The sequence below is a fragment of the Monodon monoceros genome, unplaced genomic scaffold (assembly GCF_005190385.1).
Source record: "Monodon monoceros isolate NGI ecotype Baffin Bay Population unplaced genomic scaffold, NGI_Narwhal_1 Super_Scaffold_13, whole genome shotgun sequence".
Classification (NCBI taxonomy): domain Eukaryota; kingdom Metazoa; phylum Chordata; class Mammalia; order Artiodactyla; family Monodontidae; genus Monodon; species Monodon monoceros.
The window spans coordinates 79,577,870-79,598,654 of record NW_021703769.1 but is presented as its reverse complement, the minus strand read 5'-3'; the positions used below and the strand labels follow the sequence as shown (position 1 = coordinate 79,598,654).

General features: G+C 50.2%; 1 protein-coding gene across 1 annotated transcript; it reads right to left on the bottom strand.

Annotated features, from left to right (window-relative positions):
- Nucleotides 1–376: 376 nt before the first annotated feature.
- Nucleotides 377–12,922, bottom strand: ACTL6B (actin like 6B). The gene is given in 15 exon segments (XM_029221381.1): nt 377–457; nt 3,529–3,615; nt 3,825–3,920; nt 4,019–4,099; nt 4,212–4,326; nt 4,445–4,506; nt 4,658–4,726; nt 4,728–4,748; nt 5,438–5,544; nt 5,610–5,704; nt 6,365–6,462; nt 11,608–11,708; nt 12,013–12,178; nt 12,374–12,450; nt 12,898–12,922. Coding segments are annotated over 15 exon segments (1,281 nt in total).
- Between the last annotated feature and the right edge of the window lie 7,863 nt (nt 12,923–20,785).

Genomic DNA, 20,785 nt, shown 5'->3' with positions numbered 1-20,785 from the left:
ATTGCGGCCCCTTTGAAACCTGAGGCATCCGTGGCTCCAACGGCTCTGCCCCCGCCCGCAAACCTTGCCCTGGCGTCCACCGTGCGATTCCGAATGGGTATAGGTGTGGTCCTCCCTTCTCCTCTCTCCAGACCCCTGCCCCCACTGCTCACCCCCAAAGAGGCCAACTTTTTTTTTTTCTTAAAACATTTTTACTCCTTTCAACCCAGAAACATCACAATCTAAGAGGACGAGTGGGGAAGGGAAGAAGAGCGGGCGCTGGGAGCGTTGGCTTCGATCTGCGCTGGCGGAGCAGAGGTGGGGGAAACCATCTCCTTGCTTTCGCGTTCCCTCCCCCACCGCTGCAGGCGGGCCTGTGGACGGGGAGCGGGCGCCCTCAGGGGCACTTCCGCTCCACACACTGCTTCCCGCCCTCCTCATATTCCTGCTTGGAGATCCACATTTGCTGGAAAGTGCCCTGGGTCGGGGGGGGGGGGGGGGGCGTCGGCGGTCGGGGAGGCTCTGGAGAGAGGGAGAAGCGCCTCCCCACACGCCTCCCGCGCAGGCTCGCCTCCTCGGAACCTCCTCCTCTCAAGCCCACAGCCCTCCCGCAGCCACCAACTTGCCCCATCTTCCTGTCCCCTCCTTCGTATTCAGAGGGCGAATACCTGCTTCATATCGTTCAATCCACGATTCATTCATTCAACAAGTATTTATTGAGCACCAGTCTGCCCGGGGCCCAGGGCTGTTCTCGAGCTGGGAGGTGGAGCTTACAGCCCCAGGCCAGCCAACCGGCGCCCCAACACTCCACATCCATTCTCCACCAGATACCCTATCACTCCGTCAGGCCTTCCAAACACGCCAAGTCGCCCTCCTTCCCAAGAAAAATCTTTCCTCCTCCCTCCCCACCATTCCGACACCACCTAACATCAGGATATTAGGATGTCGTCACTTTGGCGCCCCACCTCCACCCTCCCGCTGAAACAAGTGCCTTGAGGGTCTCCAGCCCTGGCATTTCAGACTGCACCCTCTCTGTGGTTGTCCTGCCTCTGCCTGAAAGTTAGTGTGTGTGTCCCTGCTTCTGTCCCTTGGCGTGTCCAGGAAGAACACACCTTCCTGGACCAGGTCATTCCCCTCCCTTCTGCTCACGTGCCAAGGCCCCACCCTTCCCAACATCTCTGGTTTCCAGTGCAGATCTCTGCGCTGAGTTCCAGACCCAAATACAGTAAGGCCCCTACATACCAACGAGTTTCCTTCTGAGAGCGTGTTCTTAAGTCCAATTTGTTTCTAAGTCTAACAAAGTTAGCCTAGGTACCCAACTAACACAATCGGCTATATAGTACCGTACTTTAATAGGTTTATAATACTTTTCCCACAAGTATATTATGTCTGCTGAAATAAATATAGACACTAGGGATCCAAAGAAATCATGAAGACCACACATAATACTGAACGCAGTTTTAACAAATGTGGTCACAGTGAAGTCACTGGATTAAAAAGATGATATCTGATTTTTATCTATCATTCCAATATTTATAATATCTAATGTACATTCCTATTCAAAATTCTTCAGCGTGAGATTATTTTATGGGCTTGAAATATAATTTTTAAAGAAATATCTTATGCTAAGGTTGCATATTCTAAGAAGTTCTGCACTAGTGCCAATGAAATGAACACTTCTATTTTTTACAAGTACGGTACTATTGTACTCTACACAGTACTGTACAGTAAAGTACACAAAAGCAAATCACTTGTGGAGGATGCACGCGTGTGACAATGTACGCCAGACACGTGAACTATGTGATTGGACATGCGAACATTCGCATCTTTGAAAGTTCGAAACCCGAAGGTTCGTAAGTAGGGGACTTGCTGTACTCACCTGACTTTGGACACCTCCTCCTCAGTGTCCCCCGGGACCTCACCCTCAACATGTCCACAACTGTGTTCACTATCTTCGCCCACACCTGCCCCAAACCTGCTTCTCTGGTCATTCTCACCTTCTACAGTTGCCCTGTCCAAATCCAGTGGCCATTCGCTACATGGAACATTTGAAATGGAGCTATTGAGCACTTGAAATGTGGCTAGTCCGAAATGAGATATGCTCCACATGTCGAATATATACCGGATACTGAAGACTAAACCCAGGGAAAAGAATGTAAAACATCTTAACTTTTATATTGATGACATATTGAAATGATAATACTTTGGATATACTGGATTAAATAGGATATATTCTTAAAACTTAATTTCACGTGTTTCTTTGGACTCTTTTTAATTATGGCTACTAAAACATTTTAAATGACCTATGTGGCTCACATTACATTCCTCTTGGACAGCACTGCCAGCATCTAGCATCCCGGGCCTCGTCCTTGAGCCGGTTCCCTCTTACCTCGCGTATGCAAACAGTGTCCAGATTCTGTCAGTCAGACCTCTGATAAGCTTTCAATTCCACCCCGATATCTGCTCCGCCGTCAAACGCAGGTCACAGTGGAGACCACAGCAGCCCCCTCCAATCCGCTCTCTGCTCTGCAGCCCAAGTGAGTTCACTCAACTCAGATCTCACAGCATCTACCCACTGCCTTTGGCCTCGCCTAGCTCCCCGCAGGAGCCAAGCACCCTCTCTCCCACTTTGCCTCATAAGTCCTTACTCACTCTTTCATCTCAGCTTGAGTGCCCCTTAGAGGCCCTTCATGACCCCTGAACAAAATCAAGTCTTCCTTTGAAGGAACACCCCACACTTTGTGATGACCTCCTGTTTAATCGTCTCGGCTTCCAGGCTGTTCCCACGCACAGAGGCGGGGACTAGGTCGGGCTGTCTGTCCACTTCAGGTGCACGGGAGGCCCTCAACAACTGTGTGACTGACACACTCTCAGCCCTGAGCTAACTTCAGGGGTTCAGTCTCCTGTCACTCTGACCATTGTTTCTGTCTCCTTGGGGGCACCCACTCTAGTGGATATCCTTCTTGTCCTGTCATGGCCCTGCTGTCCCGCTCTGTGTGGCTGACACCTGCACCCCCAGATGCAGTTTGCATCTGCACCTCTCGCTCAGCGTCTTGCCTCTACCCCAGCAGCTGGTCCAGGCTGAACTCCCCACCTACCGCCCCAGAACCAACCTGCCAGCCTCCTTCTGTTTGCCCCTTGCTCACCACCCCATCCCCACTGCTACCCATTCCATGACTCCAGGACAATAGGAAGAACCTCCTGGCAAGGTCCCCTCACATCCAGCTCATACCCTGATCCCCAAAGACTCATGTCTGACATAACCTTCCCAAACGTGCCTGTGGCCATCACATCACCTTGCCCCAAACCTTCAGGGTCTCACCCTGGCACACAGGGCCACCACAATCTCATCCCAGCCAACCTCTCCGGCTTCCTGTCCTCCTCTCCCTGATTTGTGTCCTGATGTAGGATCCACCTTTCTGGGAGCAGTGACTGCCCTTTCATAAATGTTTGTTGAATGAATGAATGAGGAGGCAGGCAAGGCGATGGGGGCTGTCTGGATCTGCTCTTCCCCACATTCAGCGCTAGGCCAGGCCCCTCCCCTCTCACCAGTGAGGCCAGGATGGAGCCCCCGATCCAGGGGCTGAACTTGCGCTCCATGGTGCTGTTGCTGGCGATGAGCTTCAGTCTCATGCTCTGGGGAGAAAGAGGGGCTGGGGGAAGCAGACACCTGGCTTCTGGGAAGGGACAGGGCTGGGGGTAGGGAAGACTGGGAAGCCACAGCAGGAAGGGGCCACTCTGGTGGCCAGAACGTTTGCTTGATGTGTGGGAAGGAGGAAGGACTTGGTCCTGAAGGGCTGAGCCAGGACTGGAGTCCAGGGCCCTGGCCAGGGGTGGGTTCCTACCGGTGGAGTCTTCTGGGAAAGCTCTCGATTGAGTCTGTCAGTGAAGCCTTGGAGCAGCGTGTTCCCACCAGTGACAATGACACTGCCGTACAGGCCCTGAGAGCAGGGAGGAGGAGTGAGCAGTCATGGGACAGCCCCTCCCCGCCCCCAGCTTCTCCTGGGCCCCTCTGCCAAGACTCAGGCTTGGGCCTCACCGGGCGAATGTCAATGTCGCACATGCCGATGCTGGTGGTCACCACGTGGCCCACACCTAGCATGGTGTTCCCCGAAAGGCCCTGCAGAGAAAGGTGACTGGGCTTTGGGCCCTCTGTCCCCTCTCCCAGACCTCTGTGATCCTTCCCAGCTTCTCCCACACCCCAGGATCCAGGGCCCTCCACCCAGCCCCACCTTGACATTGGAGGGATCAAACAGGCCCTCAGGGATGCGGAGTCGCTCCGCACCATAGTCTGTGTTGTAGCCATTGGGCATCTCGTAGTGCACTGTGGGCATCTGCGCAGCCACCCTGCCCAGGAAGGAGCAAGACTCTGCTTGGGGGTGCTCCCAAAAGACCAGCGGTCCCCCCTGAGCTCCAGGCCTGCCCCCTTTCCACTCCCCACCCCCCAGCCATGAGCTGCACTTACTGCTCGTCATAGGGAGAGTCCGAGACCTGCAGCACGGAGGCCTGGAAGTCCTGGATCACCTCCTGAAAACCCAGGGAGGTGGTGAGGGCTGGGTTCCCATCTCAGGGCCCACCCCACTCCGCCTGCAGGGCCTCTGTCCCTCCCCGCGGCTCATGGCAGGGGACTAGGAGGTGGGGGGCGCGGGGGTTTGGGGGGATTTCTCCAGCGCCTCACATTGCACATGTAGTTATGCCAGGACTTGGAAACCTGGGGTAACTTCTCCTTCTTCTTCCAGTTTGGGGGGGGCGCCCTCCCGTACGGGCTCCTGTGGGGACACAGCCTGTGAGCACCCTACCCCATCCCACACTGGCCCAGCCTACCCTGACCACACCTGCCAGCTCTGCAGCTAATGGGCACTGGGTTCTCTGCTCTGTTGCCCAGAAAAGGTGTTTCTCCCCCTTCCCTGTTAGAGGAGAGAGAACGGGGAAAGCCCATCCCCACAGATGCCATGTGTGCAGTGGGTACAGCTGATCTGAAAGGCTTTGGTCGGAGAACACTGAGCGCCCTGGGGAATCCAGTAGGCGGCCAGACCTTAAGGAAACAGCCTTTTACGGATCCACGTTCCACGTGGGGATCCCTTGCATGCAGTGTCTCATTTAACACTCGCGGCAGCCCTACATGCTGTTATTCCATTTTACAGGGGAGGAAACTGAGGCTTGGGAGCTTCAGTCTCATGCTCTAGGTCACACAGCTCTTCTGCGGCAGAAGCAGACCTTGAACCTGGGTCTACTGGACACCAGTACCCACCACACTGGCCCTCACATACACATCCTGCTAGCAGTTGGCTGTGGGACCTCGGCCATATCCCTCAGCCTGTCCAGATCTCTGATGCCTCAATTGCAAATTGAGGGCTGAGGGTCCTTCTGGGGCCTGGCTGCTCCCCACCCTGATATCTGATGGGTCAGTGGGTCGACAGTCATAGGGTCAGTGCCCAGGACATCCCAGAGGCTCCACCTTGGCTGCGATCATGTAAGGCGGGATGATGTCAATTGCCATTTCCTGGAAGAGCTCTCGGCACTGCATGGAGATGAAGTCCCCTGCCAGGGGTGACTTGACAATGCCTGGAAAGGAGGGGGTGTCAGGACCTGGTCCCTCAAGGCACCCCCGACCCCTGCCGAGGCCCCACCTTGCTGCAGGACGTAGCCATCGTGCACTGGAATGGCCGTGGTGTGGGTGGCCCCACTGTCCAGCACCAGACCTGTGGAGCGTCCATTTGCAAAGCTGGTGTGGGATGGGTAGGTCAAAGAGACAGCAGCAAGAGGGGGCTGGGACCCGAGTCTGGCCTAGTCACTCTCTTCTTTCCTGGATCCAGCCCATTCCCAGTCTGCAAATCTCTCCTTCTAGTTTGTGACCCATCCGCTAGAGAAAGGCAGCTGAGACCCTTGTCACTTTTTTCTTGTCCGAATCACACTCTCTTCCTCTATTCCTTCCTTTTGAGCTCCCAGCCTCTCTTTAGGTTTAGTTCTATGTCCCATGGGCTCTCTGAAATTAGGGGCTGTATCGCCCCACTGCCTAGCATAGGGTTCAAGGCAAGGCAGATCCTTAAATAAAATAAATGCTGATTGGCTGCTTGGGAAGGGAACAAACACCTCAGTGTCATATATCCTTCCCTCCTCCCTCCAGCCCCAGCCCCTGCTGTCTACTTGTCCCTACTCTCAATGCCCAGCCTGATCCAAGGAATGGGAAAGGGCCGCTGAGCTGGCCACCCCAAGGTCCAAGGCACTTAGCCCCCAGGGGCCCTCTGCATTAATGGGGCTCAGGGGGCTGTCTGCCCATCCAGGATATTACTCTCCATAGAATCAGGCTCAGCCTCCAGCTCAGAACGCCACACCCCCCACCCTGACCCTCCACTCTGGCAGAGAAGCTTAACCCAGTGGATACGCAGTAAGCACAGCTGTCTTGCACAAGAAGAAGGCAGGAATGTTGTACTGCTCAAACATCAGCTCCGTCAGCTTCTCCCGCTTGGCCCGTGTGTTCCACTGAGGAGAAAGTGCAAGAGGGGAAGATTCAGGAAGGGAAAGGCACCGATCCACGTACATACCCGCCACCCCAACACGTATCTTGCGCTGAGGACAGAGGTCAGGTCCCCTGACCCTCATAGATCTTTAGAATGTGAGAACTATAAAGAACTTTAAAGATCACAATTCAAACTCAACTGAAGAAAACAAAACTTAGAGAGGGAAACTGGCCCAGATCACACAGAAAGCTCTTGGTGGAGCTGGGTCTAGAGTCACAGTCTCTTGACTCGTAGCCCAGTACTCTTGATTGTGCAATACGTACTTCAGCCCCCCCACCCCCAGCCGCCAGTACATCCCTCTTCCTCACTCTAATCATCTCAGAGGCAAGAAAGCTGAGGAAGAAGATTTCTGGGTAAAAATGTTGGATTGAATACAAACATCTACTTTTATTCCCTCCCAAGATCCCAGCAAAACTATAATAGAGGGGGAATTAATTTAAAAAACAACAACAAAAACCCCCCAAACTCACAAAAGCCAACAGGCACATAAAAAGATGCCCAGGGCTTCCCTGGTGGCAAAGTGGTTGAGAGTCTGCCTGCTGATGCAGGGGACACGGGTTCGTGCCCCAGTCCGGGAAGATCCCACATGCCACGGAGCAGCTAGGCCCGTGAGCCATGGCCACTGAGCCTGTGCATCTGGAGCCTGTGCTCCGCAACGGGAGAGGCCACAGCAGTGAGGCCCACGTACCACAAAAAAAAAAAAAAAAAAAAGATGCTCAATATTTTTGCCCATTAGGGAAATGTAAATCAAAAGCACAATGAGATTCCACTTCACACCCACTAGGGTGGTGATAATAATTTAAAAACAAGACAAAACGAAAAAACAGAAAATAACAAGTGTTGGAAAGGATGTAGAGAAATCAGAACCCTTGTCCATTGCTGTTGGGGAGGTTACATGGCTCAGCTGTAGAAAATGATTGGCAGTTCCTCAAAAAATTAACATAGAATTATCACATGCCCCAGCAATTTCACTCCTAGTTATATACCCAATGGAATTGCAAACACGTACTCAAACAAATCCTTGTACACAGCTGCCCACAGCAGCTCTATTCACGACAGCCAAGGTGGAAATAACTCAAATGTCCATCAGCAGATGAACGGCAAAACAAATTGTAGTATATCCATACAATGGAATATCAGTCAGTCAGCTACAACATAAATGAACCTCGAAAACATTAATACAGACATAAAAAGTCACATACTGTATGATTCCATTTATATGAATGATCCAGAAGAGATATATCCATAGAGACAGAAAACCAACTGATGGTTGCCAAGGGCTGGGGGCAGGGGGAGTGGAGAGAAACTGCTAAATGAAAATGGGTTTTCTTTGGGGGTGATGAAAATGTGTCTTTGTTTTTGTTTTTCGGTACGGGGGCCTCTCACTGTTGTGGCCTCTTCCGTTGCGGAGCACAGGCTCCGGACGCGCAGGCTCAGCGGCCATGGCTCACGGGCCCAGGCGCTCCGCGGCATGTGGGATCTTCCCAGACTGGGGCACGAACCCGTGTCCCCTGCATCGGCAGGCAGACTCTCAACCACTGCGCCACCAGGGAAGCCGATGAAAATGTCTTGAAACTAGATAGAGGTGATGGTTGCAGAACATTGTGAATGTATTAAATGCCACTGAATTTTTAACTTAAAAAAGGTTAATTTTATGTCATGCGAATTTTACCTGAGAGAGAGACAGAGAGGCATAAACCCTTAAAGCTTGAGAAGAACAAGAAATGAGAAAACAGCAACAAATTTTTGAAGGTTGGAAATCAGTTAGGTGAGCAGTAACTGACTTAACAGATTCAAGAATGCTGACTCCTAAACTGGTAGTGGAAAAAGCCAACAACTGCCTGTGCTAAATGGCAGAATCCTCACAGGGATTGGGAATTGGTAGTTTCAGGTAGCTCTGGAAGTGGAAGGAAAGGGGAAATAAAATAAGATTGTTTAAAGCTATTCAAGTAACAGATCCCTAAACTCTCATCCTAATTCCATGGCACTAGGCTATTGCCCACTCCAACCTCAGCAGAAGAGTGGAAATTTATTCTCTGGAGAGAGTAAAACTGAGGGTCTCTGAACTGGTGGGACACTTGTCACTGTTGGGAGTGAGGACACTATACTTAAAAGAGGGGAATTAAGTGATGCCATGCATATTGAATGCTGATAACATCAGCCCTATTTGCTCACTTGGCTTCCAGAAAGGGGTTGGGCAGTCCTGTCTTCAGGTTGGAAGTCTTCCCTGTGAGTTACATCAAAGATCTAAAGATGCAACATCCTGGTCAGACCATCCTATAACAAAGATTGCAGTCAGCAAGTCACCCTGCCCAATCAGCTTTTTAGTCCCCCATTCCTAAACATATGCAGACAACCAAGGATTTGTGGAAATCTGAGAAAAACCTAGGAAATGAGATAAAGACTCCCAAGAAAGGGCAGGGAAAAATAGCAACTTGGAAGAACAATAAGTACACAAGGAGACGAAAACTTCCAAAGACAAAACTAATAATATCCCTATGAGATAACAAATAATATTGCACCCATGAAATAAGAATAGGATGCTCTAAAGAGTAACATTCATGGAATAATAAAGACCTCCCGGGAAATAAAAATACAGGAGCAGGAATGAGTTAAAAACTCAATAGGGGCTTCCCTGGTGGCTCAGTGATTAAGAGTCTGCCTGACGATGCAGGGGATGCAGGTTCGTGCCCCGGTCCAGGAAGATCCCACATGCCGCGGAGCGGCTAGGCCCGTGAGCCATGGCCGCTGAGCCTGCACGTCCAGAGGCAGTGCTCCGCAACGGGAGAGGCCACAACAGTGAGAGGCCCGTGTACAGCAAAAATACAAAAACAACCAAAAAAACCAAAAAACTCAATAGAAGAGGTGAAAAACAAATTGAGGGAATATCTTGGAAATAAGAGGAAAAAGATAAAGAGATGGAAAACATAACAGAAAAGATGAGAACATTAGGAGACCAGTTCAGGAGGTACAAAATCCAAATAATAGGATTTCTCAAAAGAGAGAATAGAGAAAATTGAAAGAAATAAATCATCAAATAAGTAATTAAAATTTTTTCACTGAGTTGAAAGACATAGGTTTCCAAAATAAAGTGACACATTGGGTGTCCAGAGCCACGGACAAAAATAAACCCATATAATGTTGTGAAATTGTAAAACACTGAGGACAAAGTGAAAATTTTATAAACTCTAAGAAAGAAAAATAAGTTACACCAAAGGATCAGGAAATAAGTGTTTTTGGCCTTCTTGATAGTAACAGTAGATGCTAGAAGATATTGGAGAAGTGCCTTCAAGATGCCAAAGAAAAATGATTTCCAACCTGGAGTGTTATACCTAGCTAAACTATCAATCCAAGGTTAGACATGCAAGGTCTCAAAAATGTTACTTCTTATGACCTTTCTAAGGCAGTTAGTGGAAGATGTGCCCCATGAAAACAAGGAAGAAAATAAAGAAAAGGAGTCATGTGATACAGGAAACAGGACTTCTAATACAGGAGAGGGGCAAAGTGTTTCCTTAAGATGATGGTGAAGGGAGATGTCAGGATGATAGCTACATCTTCTGCGTAGAAGGTAACTAGTCCAAAGTAGAGCAGGTCAGTGGGCTCCTGAGGAGATTTCTTGAAGATGAAATTGATAGAACACCTTAAGGAATTAACGTCTTGAGAAAAGATATAGATAACTGATGAATAATTTAGGGCCACATTATTAAGTAGATAGAAAAACTAAGGAAAACAGAACCAAGACAATTTTCAGTGCTAGAGAAAACAAAAAGTTGCACAGGAAAGGAAAATAAACCACAGTTTATTGCCTGGTTCAGGCCTGATTAGCATACATAATAATAAGAGTGTAAATACTGAATATTGATCTTAAAAAAACCCAAAACCCTAAACTACAACTGTACTTCAGGTAAGAAATAAGAAATGTGTGTAGCGTGGGCTGGAGAGGAAAGAGAGCCAAATGCTCATTTTCTATAGTGGGAAATCCACAGATAATGTTTAAAGCTAAAAAATTCACAATCAGCAATTTAAGTGTGATATTTAGAGATATAAAAGGTAATGGCGGGACTTCCTGGTGATCCAGTGGTAAAGAATCTGCCTTACAATGCAGGGCACATGGGTTCGATCCCTGGTCTTGGAACTAAGATCCCACATGCTGCAGGGCAAACAAGCCCACGCGCCTCAACTAGAGAGCCCATGCGCCCTGGAGCCTGCATGCCACAACGAGAGAGAGAAAATACGCACACCACAACTAGAGAGAACCTGTGGGCCACAGCGAAGAGCCCGTGCCGCAATGAAAGATCCAGCAAGCCGCAACTAAGATCCAACGCAGCCAAAAAGAAATAATAATAAATAAACAGGGGCTTCCCTGATGGCGCAGTGGTTAAGAATCCACCTGCCAATGCAGGGGACACAGGTTCGAGCCCTGGTCCGGGAAGATCCCACATGCCGTGGAGCAACTAAACCCGTGTGCCGCAACTACTGAGCCTGCACTCTAGAGCCCGTGAGCCACAACTACTGAGTCCACGCACCTAGAGCCTACGCTCCGCAACAAGAGAAGCCACCGCAAGAAGCCTGCGCACTGCAACAGAGAGTAGCCCTCACTCACTGCAACTAGAGAAAGCCTGCACGCAGCAACAAAGACCCAACGCAGCCAAAAATAAATAAATTCATTAAGAAATAATAATAAATAAATATTTTTAAAAAAGGTAATAGCAAAAAAAAAAAAGTTAAAAGAGAGAAGAGCAATTGCCTCTGGAAAAGGGGCAATAGAAGGAGAAGGCTATGAATGGCATTTTTTTTCTTAACATACTTTATAAAACAAATTGATTCTTTACATGTATATATAATATTGACAAAGAATGTAAGTTAAAAGGTCATAAAAGGACTTGGGGTGGTGGGGCAGTGTATAAGGTTGACTGTGGGAAGGGCAAGTGGATAGAGCTGGAGGAGAGAGGGAGGCATGGAGACTAAACCAGGGAGGAAGGAAAGTGGTTGAAGATGATGGAGTTGGAAGGAAAGTTTGAAAAGCCAAGTGGAGTGAGTGATGGCTTGAGGAGAGAGGTGAATGGTGGGCCCCAGGGCTTGACTAGCAGCTGGATGAGGCACTTACCGGGGCCTCGGACATGAGCACTGGGTGTAGATTTGGCTCAGACTTGACGTGTTTGCTGTAGGTGTGATCCAGGATCGCACGGAAGCACTCCCAGTCCTCAACTGGGGCCAGGAGACCAGTGGAGAGATGAGGGTGGGCAGGCAGGAGTCCAGGGACAGGAAGGAAAGGAAGGAGGGAAGGAAAATCCGGGGGAGGGGAAATAAGACAAGCTCCAGCAGAAGTCCCCCCTTCCCAGGAATCTGGTGGCCCCTGGTTAGGAACCAGGCAGCTGTGGGAAGAAGTGAGGGCATCCCTGGGACTTGGGCCGCTGCAAGGAAGACTCTGTGGATGTGGGGTGCTGTGCCCCAGGTTGTTGGGTGTGGGCTCTGAGTCTGTGTCAGGAGGCAGTGGGTGGGGGCCCCGTACTCATGCCATTCTTGAGGGGTGACATGACCTCCGCTCCATCCCGAGGCACGTGGAGGGCATTGGTGTCGATGTGAAAGATCTTCCCTTTCTTCTCCTTCTCCCCCTCCAACTCCAGCCCGCCCCCCTCCTCCGCGGCCAGCAGCCCCACTGTGGTGGGAAAGTCAGCCTGGAGGGGGGGCATGGGCGGAGAGAAATCAATCTCTTGCCCGGTTCCAGGCCCATGGCAGGGCCCTCAGCCCACCCCTGGGTTTACTCCCTCATTCCCACTCAGCAAAGCTTCTCTCTGGGCTCCGAGAGCCCTGGATCACTGGGAAGCCTGGAGGGGAGCCCTAGGTTTTGGGGAGGGGGCTGGAAGGCTCACCTTGGGGCAGTCCTCCCCAGCGTACCCAGCGCGGACTGAGAAGGAGCCAATGTCAAAGACCAGCGCCCCCACCTCATCTGTGCGGGGAGACAGACTTGTGAGGGGATCTCTCCCAAACTCTCTCCTCTTGGATTGTTCCGAAAGGAGGTCAGGGCAGAGCCACCTTCAACGCCGGACGGTGCGGGTGGGAGCTCGGCCAACAGTTTAGGGTCCTGGGAGTGGGGGTCAAGACCCCAAAGTCCCTTTCTGCTCAGTGGCCGTTTTCAGGCCACTCTCCTTGCTGGGCTGGGGGCCGGGCGGTGGTGGGTTGAATGGTAGAGAGGTTGGGCCCGGTGCGCGCGAACGTCCGGGGGCGGGGGTCGAAGGTGGGAGTGGCGCAGGACACAAACCAGGGGCTAGACCTGCTCGAGCGCCGAGGTGCCAGGCCCCAGGGTGCCCAGAGCTTGGGTCTCGCGGGTTCGGGGCGCTGGGATTCGGGCGAGGCCGCGCCAGGCTGGAGAGCCCGAAGCCCGAGGCTCGCTCACCTCCGCCGTAGACGCCCCCGCTCATAGTGCCCTCTCAGCGCTGCTCGCGGCCCGTGGGCAGCGGCGGGATCAGCACCGAGGCTGCCGGACAGCTCCCGGGACCCCGGGCGGGGCGGGGCGCGGGGCGGCCAATCGGGAGGCCAGGTTCCCCGCCCCCAACGGCGCCGCCGATAGGCTGAGAAGCCAGACAATAACCCGGCAGGGGGCCGCTGCTTTAAAGGGGCAGACACCTCAACCTTAGGCGCCGGGGAGGGGGTTAGCAAGGACCTCGAGGCCGGCCCTAAGGGATAGGCTGGCAGAGAGCAGGAGTACGCAAGAGATGGAGACCTTGTCCATTCGGAGTCTGTAGGGTGACTGACGGGGGGCCTCTGCTCCCTTACTTTTTAAAATGGGGTCTAGAAAAGGGCGCCATCGTCTCCGAGACGCGTCCATTCTCAGGCTCCTGAGCAAGGTTCTGCCATACCCAGGACTGAATGAAATCACTGGGAGAGGGAGGGTAGGGAAGGAGAGGGAGAGGTACGGGAAGGGGTTGTCTCCATTTTCTCCCTGTTTCTTGCCACCCTTGTCTTTCTGATGGTCCCTCTTTTCCTCGCTGGTCCTCTGGTGCCTGGGCCTTATACATACACACGTTTATGCACATGTACACACGTTCACACATGGCGCTCAGCTAAACCAGCTTTAGTTTCCTTTCCCTCTCCCTCTCTTTTCATCTGTTCTTCTCAGGAGTTATTTATCAAGCAAGTAGATTTTCCCCTCATAGGCTCCTAGGTCCTTCTTGGCTCCTGGCATGAGGCCATCTCCACAGCAGTTTTGAAAGAGAAGGCGAAGGAGTGGCTCTGACAGCCTGGCTCAGTTGAGAGACTCTTATGTGAGCATATGGGTAGGTGTGTGCCTGTATGTATGTGAGTGTGTCAGCATTCGTGTGCATATGCATATGTGCATGTGTTGGGGGCACTCCCACCTACTTGTTTAGGGGTGGGGGGCAATAAGACCAGAGATAGCATTGGAAGAGTGTTCTGTGTGATGGCCGGCCGAATACCCCTGAAGGTTCTCAGCTCATCAGATACTCATTCTGTAAGGGACTCCACCCTCCCTTAGCCAAAGGACAGATGGTTTGAGCTGGTTCATCCGTTACCCACTGGCGACAGTGGCATTTCACATGCCCAGGGGTGGTTCTGAGCCCAGGCCTGGCTCCCCAGACTGGAGGCTTCAGTGGGAGGGGTGAGCTGATTCAGGAGTTGGGAAACAGAAATATCCCAGCGTGAGCCTAGGTCAGCCATTGTCCTCTATAAATTGAGGCCTGGATGAATTGGAACAGCCCCTTAACCTCTCAGCGCCTCATTTCTTCATCTTTCAAAATGCTGAGGTGAGAATTAAAGGAGAACACTGGAGGGGAAAATGATTCTATTCATGGTCTGCACCTCTCCTTTTTGTTGACATTGAATAATGTTGCTTTACTTCCCTTGTAAATTCACCTTGTCAATTCCCACTATCCCCTCCCCCATCCCAGTCAGGATCTCAGATTCAGAAACTACCCCAGTCAGGGGAAACCTTACTGATCCTGGATACAACTCCTAGATTTTATAGGGATTTCCCCAGATAGAAGCAGGGCCCTGTCTTGGGTCACACAGCCCACTGGGGCAGAGCCAGGACTAGAACTCACATCTCTCATCAGCCAGTTGACAGATGACCTTGTTTCATAACACCTCTATGTCCCTCTGCAAGCTTCACTGTCCCCATTCGTAGGACAGGTGGTGGTGAGGACTCAAGAATCAAGTTCCTGGCTAAGAGCTGGGCACACAGGGCTATTCAGCAAACACTGGGTCTTAAGAAAATCCCTAGGGCATTTTTGAGGCTTTAAAATTATTATCCATTTATTCATAGAAATCTGTAGTCTATCTGGTAAAATGATTTTTCCTCTCATGGTTGGTAGAAAAGCTAAAGTCAGCGAACTACCGACTAGACTTGATTTACCGTCCAGACAACTGTGGCCAATTTCCATTTGTCATAGGATCTGACATGACATGCTATTGCATGATGGAAGTGGTTAAGGTAAAGTTTATTAATATATTTCATTCATCCATCCATTGATTCAACAAACATCTTTTATGCCTACGGTGTGCCAGGCATTGTACAAAGTATGGGAATACTAAGGTGCATAAGATATATCCCTGCTCTCAAGGAGTCTTGGTGCAGTGGGGAGCTCAGACATGCATGAAAGTGGGGTGAAATGGAGTCCCAGAGGAGGGAGGGGCTACCTGTCTCTGAGAGTCCAGGGAGGCTTCTAAAAGTGAAGTTTGAATTGTGAAGGATAAATAGGGGTCACTGGTGAACAAGGTGGGGAAGGTCCTCCACCCAGAGAACAGTGTGAGCAAAGGTCCATATGTGGAAATAGGAGAGTTGGAGATGAGCTGGTGGCAGAGACCAGCGTCAGGGGAAGATGAAACTAGAAAAATAGTCAAAGACTGACTCGTTAGGCTTCCCTCGTGGCGCAGTGGTTGAGAGTCCGACTGCCGATGCAGGGGACACGGCTTCGTGCCCCGGTCCAGGAAGATCCCACACGCGGCGGAGCGGCTGGGCCCGTGAGCCATGGCCACTGAGCCTGCGCGTCCGGAGCCTGTGCTCCGCAACGGGAGAGGCCACAACAGTGAGAGGCCCGCGTACCGCAAAAAAAAAAAAAAAGACTGACTCGTTTATGCCTGAACCCTGTTTTTACTTAGCAAACACAAAGCATCTGCTATGTGCCAGGCACTGTATAAATGCTTTACAAATATTAAGTAATTTAGTCCTCATAATGACCCGATCATCATCTCCATTTTGCAAGGGAAACAGAAGCATGGAGAGGTAAATAACTGGCCCAAGTTCACTCAGCTGGTAAGGGACAGCTGAGATTTGAACTGTGGCATGTGAAGAGTATTGGTCCTGGGGAAAATGTTGCCATACTTCTATTCATTTCATAGATGTTCTCCAGGTGCCTGATAGGCACTGGGAATAAAATGGCTCATATAACTTGATGTGACTCTCACTGAGTTTAATGTCTATTCTAGAAGATGGATGATTAAACAATTAGCTCAATAAAGTCATCTGGAGGTTCTCACACTAGCCAAACCTGAGCACCTGGTAATGACATTGAAGGTGGTAGGACCATGACCCCCAGACCCCACACCTTGGATAGGATTTGGCATCTTGTTTGTGTCTATTCATTGCTTGGTGAGCTCTCACCGAGACCTCTTCCAGACAAGCCAAGTGCCCTGGCTTCCCAGGGAGCCCCTAGTGCAGGTGGCAAGTGCCCAGAAAGAAAGTCCAGTAAAGACTGCAATAGGCACGGAGCCAGCACTGCAGTGGGGCACAAACAGTGACGTAGTTAGGGAAGCAATATTTAAACTAAGACTGAGAAAATGAAAAATTTCCCAGCTGACAGGAAGCAGAATTGGAATGGGGGGTGGAAGGCATTCTTAATAGAGGGGAAAAGACCCAGCCTCTCTGTCTTGCAAAGAAGTTTGGCCTTTGTCATGGAGTCAGTGGGGAACTACTGCATGGTTTTGAACAGCAAAGTTATATGATCCAACTTGCATTTTAGAAAGATACCTCCTGGAAGCTATTTGGTAGGTTGATTAGAGAGGGACTATCCTGAAAGGCCAGGAAATAGGCAAGAACCAAGGTAATAGCAGCTGGCGTACAGTAGAACGGATAGATTTAAGTAATATTGGAGAGGTAGCACTGACAAGATGTATTCACTGATGACGTAGACTGGTAGCCTTACATCAATAGCCATCTCCCTCCTTTCTTTTTTTTCTAAATAAGTTTATTTATTTTAGTTATTTTTGGCTGCGTTGGGTCTTTGTTGCTGCGCGCGGGCTTTCTCTAGTTGTGGCGAGCGGGGGCTACTCTTCATTGCGGTGCGTGGACTTCTCATTGCAGTGGCTTCTCTTACTGTGGAGCACGGGCCCTAGGCGTGTAGGCTTCAGTAGTTGTGGCTCGCAGGCTCTATAGCACAGGCTCTGTAGTTGCAGCGCACAGGCTTAGTTGCTCCGCGGCATGTGGGATCTTCCCAGACCAGGGACTGAACCTACGTCCCCTGCAATGGCAGCAGATTCTTAACCACTGTGCCACCAGGGAAGTCCCCTTCTTTGTTTATGAACAATGTTTTAACTGGGTATATGGCTACAGACTACATTTCCCAGCCTTCCTTGCATCTGGCCAACTTCTGAATAGAAGTTAGTGGTGTCCTTAAACAGGAAAGAACTCATGCTTCCATGCCACCCCCCTTCCCAAGAGATGGATTCAGATACAATAGTGGGAAATGCCTGGGCCACATTGGACACAGAGATGGAAGCCACAGGTTGAGGATGGCTGAGATGCCCCACAGTCCTGGAGGATCTATTCTGGGGTTGTCACTTAAGCCACTGAATTTTGGGGACTCTTTGTTCTAGCAGCTTGGACTATAGCCTAACTAACTGACCATCTTTTGGATATGGGGAATGAGGGGGTAAGAAGCTCCTGGGCAGATGGTGGTGCTGTTAACTGGGCCAAGAGATTCAGAGGAGAAGTAGGGTTGGGTAGGATGGGGTGGGGTGGAAGAGGATTACTTTAGTTTTGAATATGTTGAATGTGAGACATCTGTAAACGGTGATGTGCAGTCACTGTTTTAACAATCAACTTTTCGGGAAAGGGGAATTTCGATCTGAAGCATTTGCTGACTTCCATGGTGTAAATACTCTCACCACAACGATTACAAGTTACTACTATCAACATGACATCATTGAATAAGGAGTTGGGATGAGAGGTATACAATGGCCTCTTGTGAGCTGGTGCAAGCTAGCACGAGCTGACTCCAGTGCACCACTGTCCATGAACATGCAGGTGGAGACGTTCAGTCTGCAGTTGGACAGACACCAAGTCTGCATGTGGAGACAGAGATCTGAGAGTGATGAGCAATTAAGGGGTAATGAAAGTCCCAGTAGTGACTGGAGTCACCAGTGAATAACATGGAGAGTGAGAAGAGGAGGCTGAAGCTGGGATCCTGAGAAAATCAACGTTTACAGAGTGTCCTGAAGAGGAGGAGAAGGCTGAGGAGAAGCCTGAGAAAGAACAGTCAGAGGGAGGAGGAAGTGTCCCATGACCCACCAGGGCCAGGTTTTCCACATGCGCTCCAGGGCTTCTGTCTTCTCAGAGAGATTGGTCATCCTCTGGTCATCCCCTACCTGTCTCTATCTTCACCTCTCTCCTTTCTGTCCTTCTCATTATTATCTTTTTTATTATTATTATTTTTATAAACAAGGTTTTTTTAAAATAAATTTACTTATTATTTTTGGCTGCGTTGGGTCTTTGTTGCTGCACGCGGGCTTTCTCTAATTGTGGCGAGTGGGGGCTACTCTTAGTTGCGGTGCGCGGGCTTCTCATTGCAGTGGCTTCTCTTGTTGCAGAGCACGGGCTCTAGGCGCACAGGCTCAGCAGTTGTGGCTTGTGGGCTCTAGAGCACAGGCTCAGTAGTTGTGGCACACGGGTTTAGTTGCTCCACGGCATGTGGGATCTTCCCGGACCAGGGCTTGAACTCGTGTCCCCTGCATTGGCAGGCAGATTTTTAACCACTGTGCCACCAGGGAAGCCCTTCTCATAAACAAGCTCCAGGAGCTCCCATCAAAACACATATTTCTTGACTCCACATTCTCCTCCCATTGCCGCCCCACCTTTCTATACCCCCTTGCAGCCAAGATTCCCAAAGCCTTGGCCACCTTGGTTGTCTCCACCACCTCATTTCTCACTTGTCCTCAGCCTGCTGCTAGCAAAGCATCCATTGCAGATGCTCCAGACCAAGCCAGCAGCAGCCTCCACGGTAGTCAATCCTATGCCCTCTTCCCAGTCCAGCTTTGTTTCACCTCTCTGCAGCATTCAGCACAGTTTACCATTCCTTTTTTGGAACAGAATTTTCCAAAAATTCTGTTGGGTTCCAGAATTCCACGTTCTCCTGATTTTCTTCTTAGCTCTCTGGCTTCTCCTTTGGCAGCCTGTTCTCCTCTGCCTGACCTTTAAATGTTGGAGCTCCTCAGGGCTTGGTCTTAGGCCATCTTGTCTTTTCCCTGAACCTCTTTATGATTTCATCTGCTCTAAAATGCCACTCATTCTCAAGGCTCTATTCCAACCCAGACTCCTGCTGAGCCCCAGACCTGCTTCGACAGCCACTACTGAGCATTCTGCCTTGCACCTCTCCTAGGCACCTCAAGCCTAACACGTCCCAACTTAAAACTCTTGATCTTCTTCCCCAAATATATCCCCTTCCAGCTGCTCTCCTCTCAGTAAATGGCACTTCCAAGCCTCCAGTACTAATAGTTATTTCCATGGTTGTCTACCATCTGTCTCCTCTGTAGATTGTAAGCTCCCTGCAGGCAGAGGAGGGTGCACAAATTCGAGGTTGTATCACCAGGGCCTAAGACAGTGCCTGATACATCTTTGGGACTCAATAAATATTTGCTGATTGGGTTAAAACAAGGAAGCATGTTAGCACAGAACCCAAGTGAGAGGAAGCAGTGTCAGATGCCCTATAGAGATTAACAAAATTGGGTTCTAGTCATCGGCTGCTAGTTTACTAAATGACTTTTGGGAAGTCACTTCACCCATCTGGAGATTGAAACTGAAGTAAATATAAGGTCCTTTCCAAATTCTAATTGACATCTCTTATCTACTGCTAATATATCACTGAATTGGTGAGTGCACATACATGGAATTTGTGCTTAAGTAAGAATGACTTTTTTTCTTATTTTCTTTAAAAATTGGTGCTTTGAAAAAAAAAAAATTGGTGCTTTGACGGGAATTCCCTGGCCGTCCAGTGGGTTAGGACTCAGTGCTTTCACTGCCGGGGCCCGGGTTTAATCCCTGGTTGGGGAACTAAGATCTGCACCCCCCCCAAAAAAATTGGTGCTTTGAAAACTATTTGTAATGCCTTCAACAGAGGTTACATGAAAAGTGTCTGTTTTGATACTTTTACTTTTAAATTTCATGAGGACGCGAAAGCTATTCATTGACTTGAACTTACCAAAACATTTTCACAATCTGTGGGGATCTCATAACAATCCAAGGTGACTTGCAGGGCAGTTAGCTATCAACAGTCTCATTTTGTAAATGTGGAAACTGAGGCTTATACTTACATTCTCATCCCTTTACAGGGATGGTCCAGGGGTTCATCAAGAGGCTGCACACAGTAAAGTCGACAAAGCTGCCCTGGTTCATATCTTAACTCTGCAGCCCTAGAAATCTGTTTCCACTACTATAAAATGGTAACAATGCCAGTACTTAACTTCATAATATTGTCGTGAGCGTTAAATAAGTATGGAAATCAATAAATATGAGTTGTTATTACGGTGTCATGCAGCCCTGTAAAGAGTTCTACAAAAGCCCACTGAGCAACGTGGGGACACTGCCTGGGCAGGACTTTTCTCACAGCACACCTGAGTTCCCAGGGGCAGAAGCTGCCCCCACTCCTTCCTGCTCGGGTACCTTCGGCATCGCTGCCCTTTCCTCTACAGCGCTGAGGCCTGCGGGCTAGCCCTGCGTGGGTCAGGATCTCTCCAACTCCACCCCCTAAGTAGGGGCGTGGCCTCACATGCAGGGGGCGGAGCCAGGGCGAGAACTGGGGCGTCGAACTCCCCTTCCCAGTCTGGAGCCGCCCAATCCGGGAGGGTAGGTCACGTGATCATCCAGCGGTTTCACCCTCCCCTATGCCGGTACCATCTCTGCTAGTCCCGGGGGAGATGTCTTGTGCCTTTTGGGGAGGCAAAGCATCTGTTTTGGTCCGTTTTGTGTGGAAATAGTGTGGAGTAATATCTTTGATGTGACAGGGCCAATATTTGCCCCTTAGGTGGTATTTTCCCTTCCGGGTTCCCCCCACTAA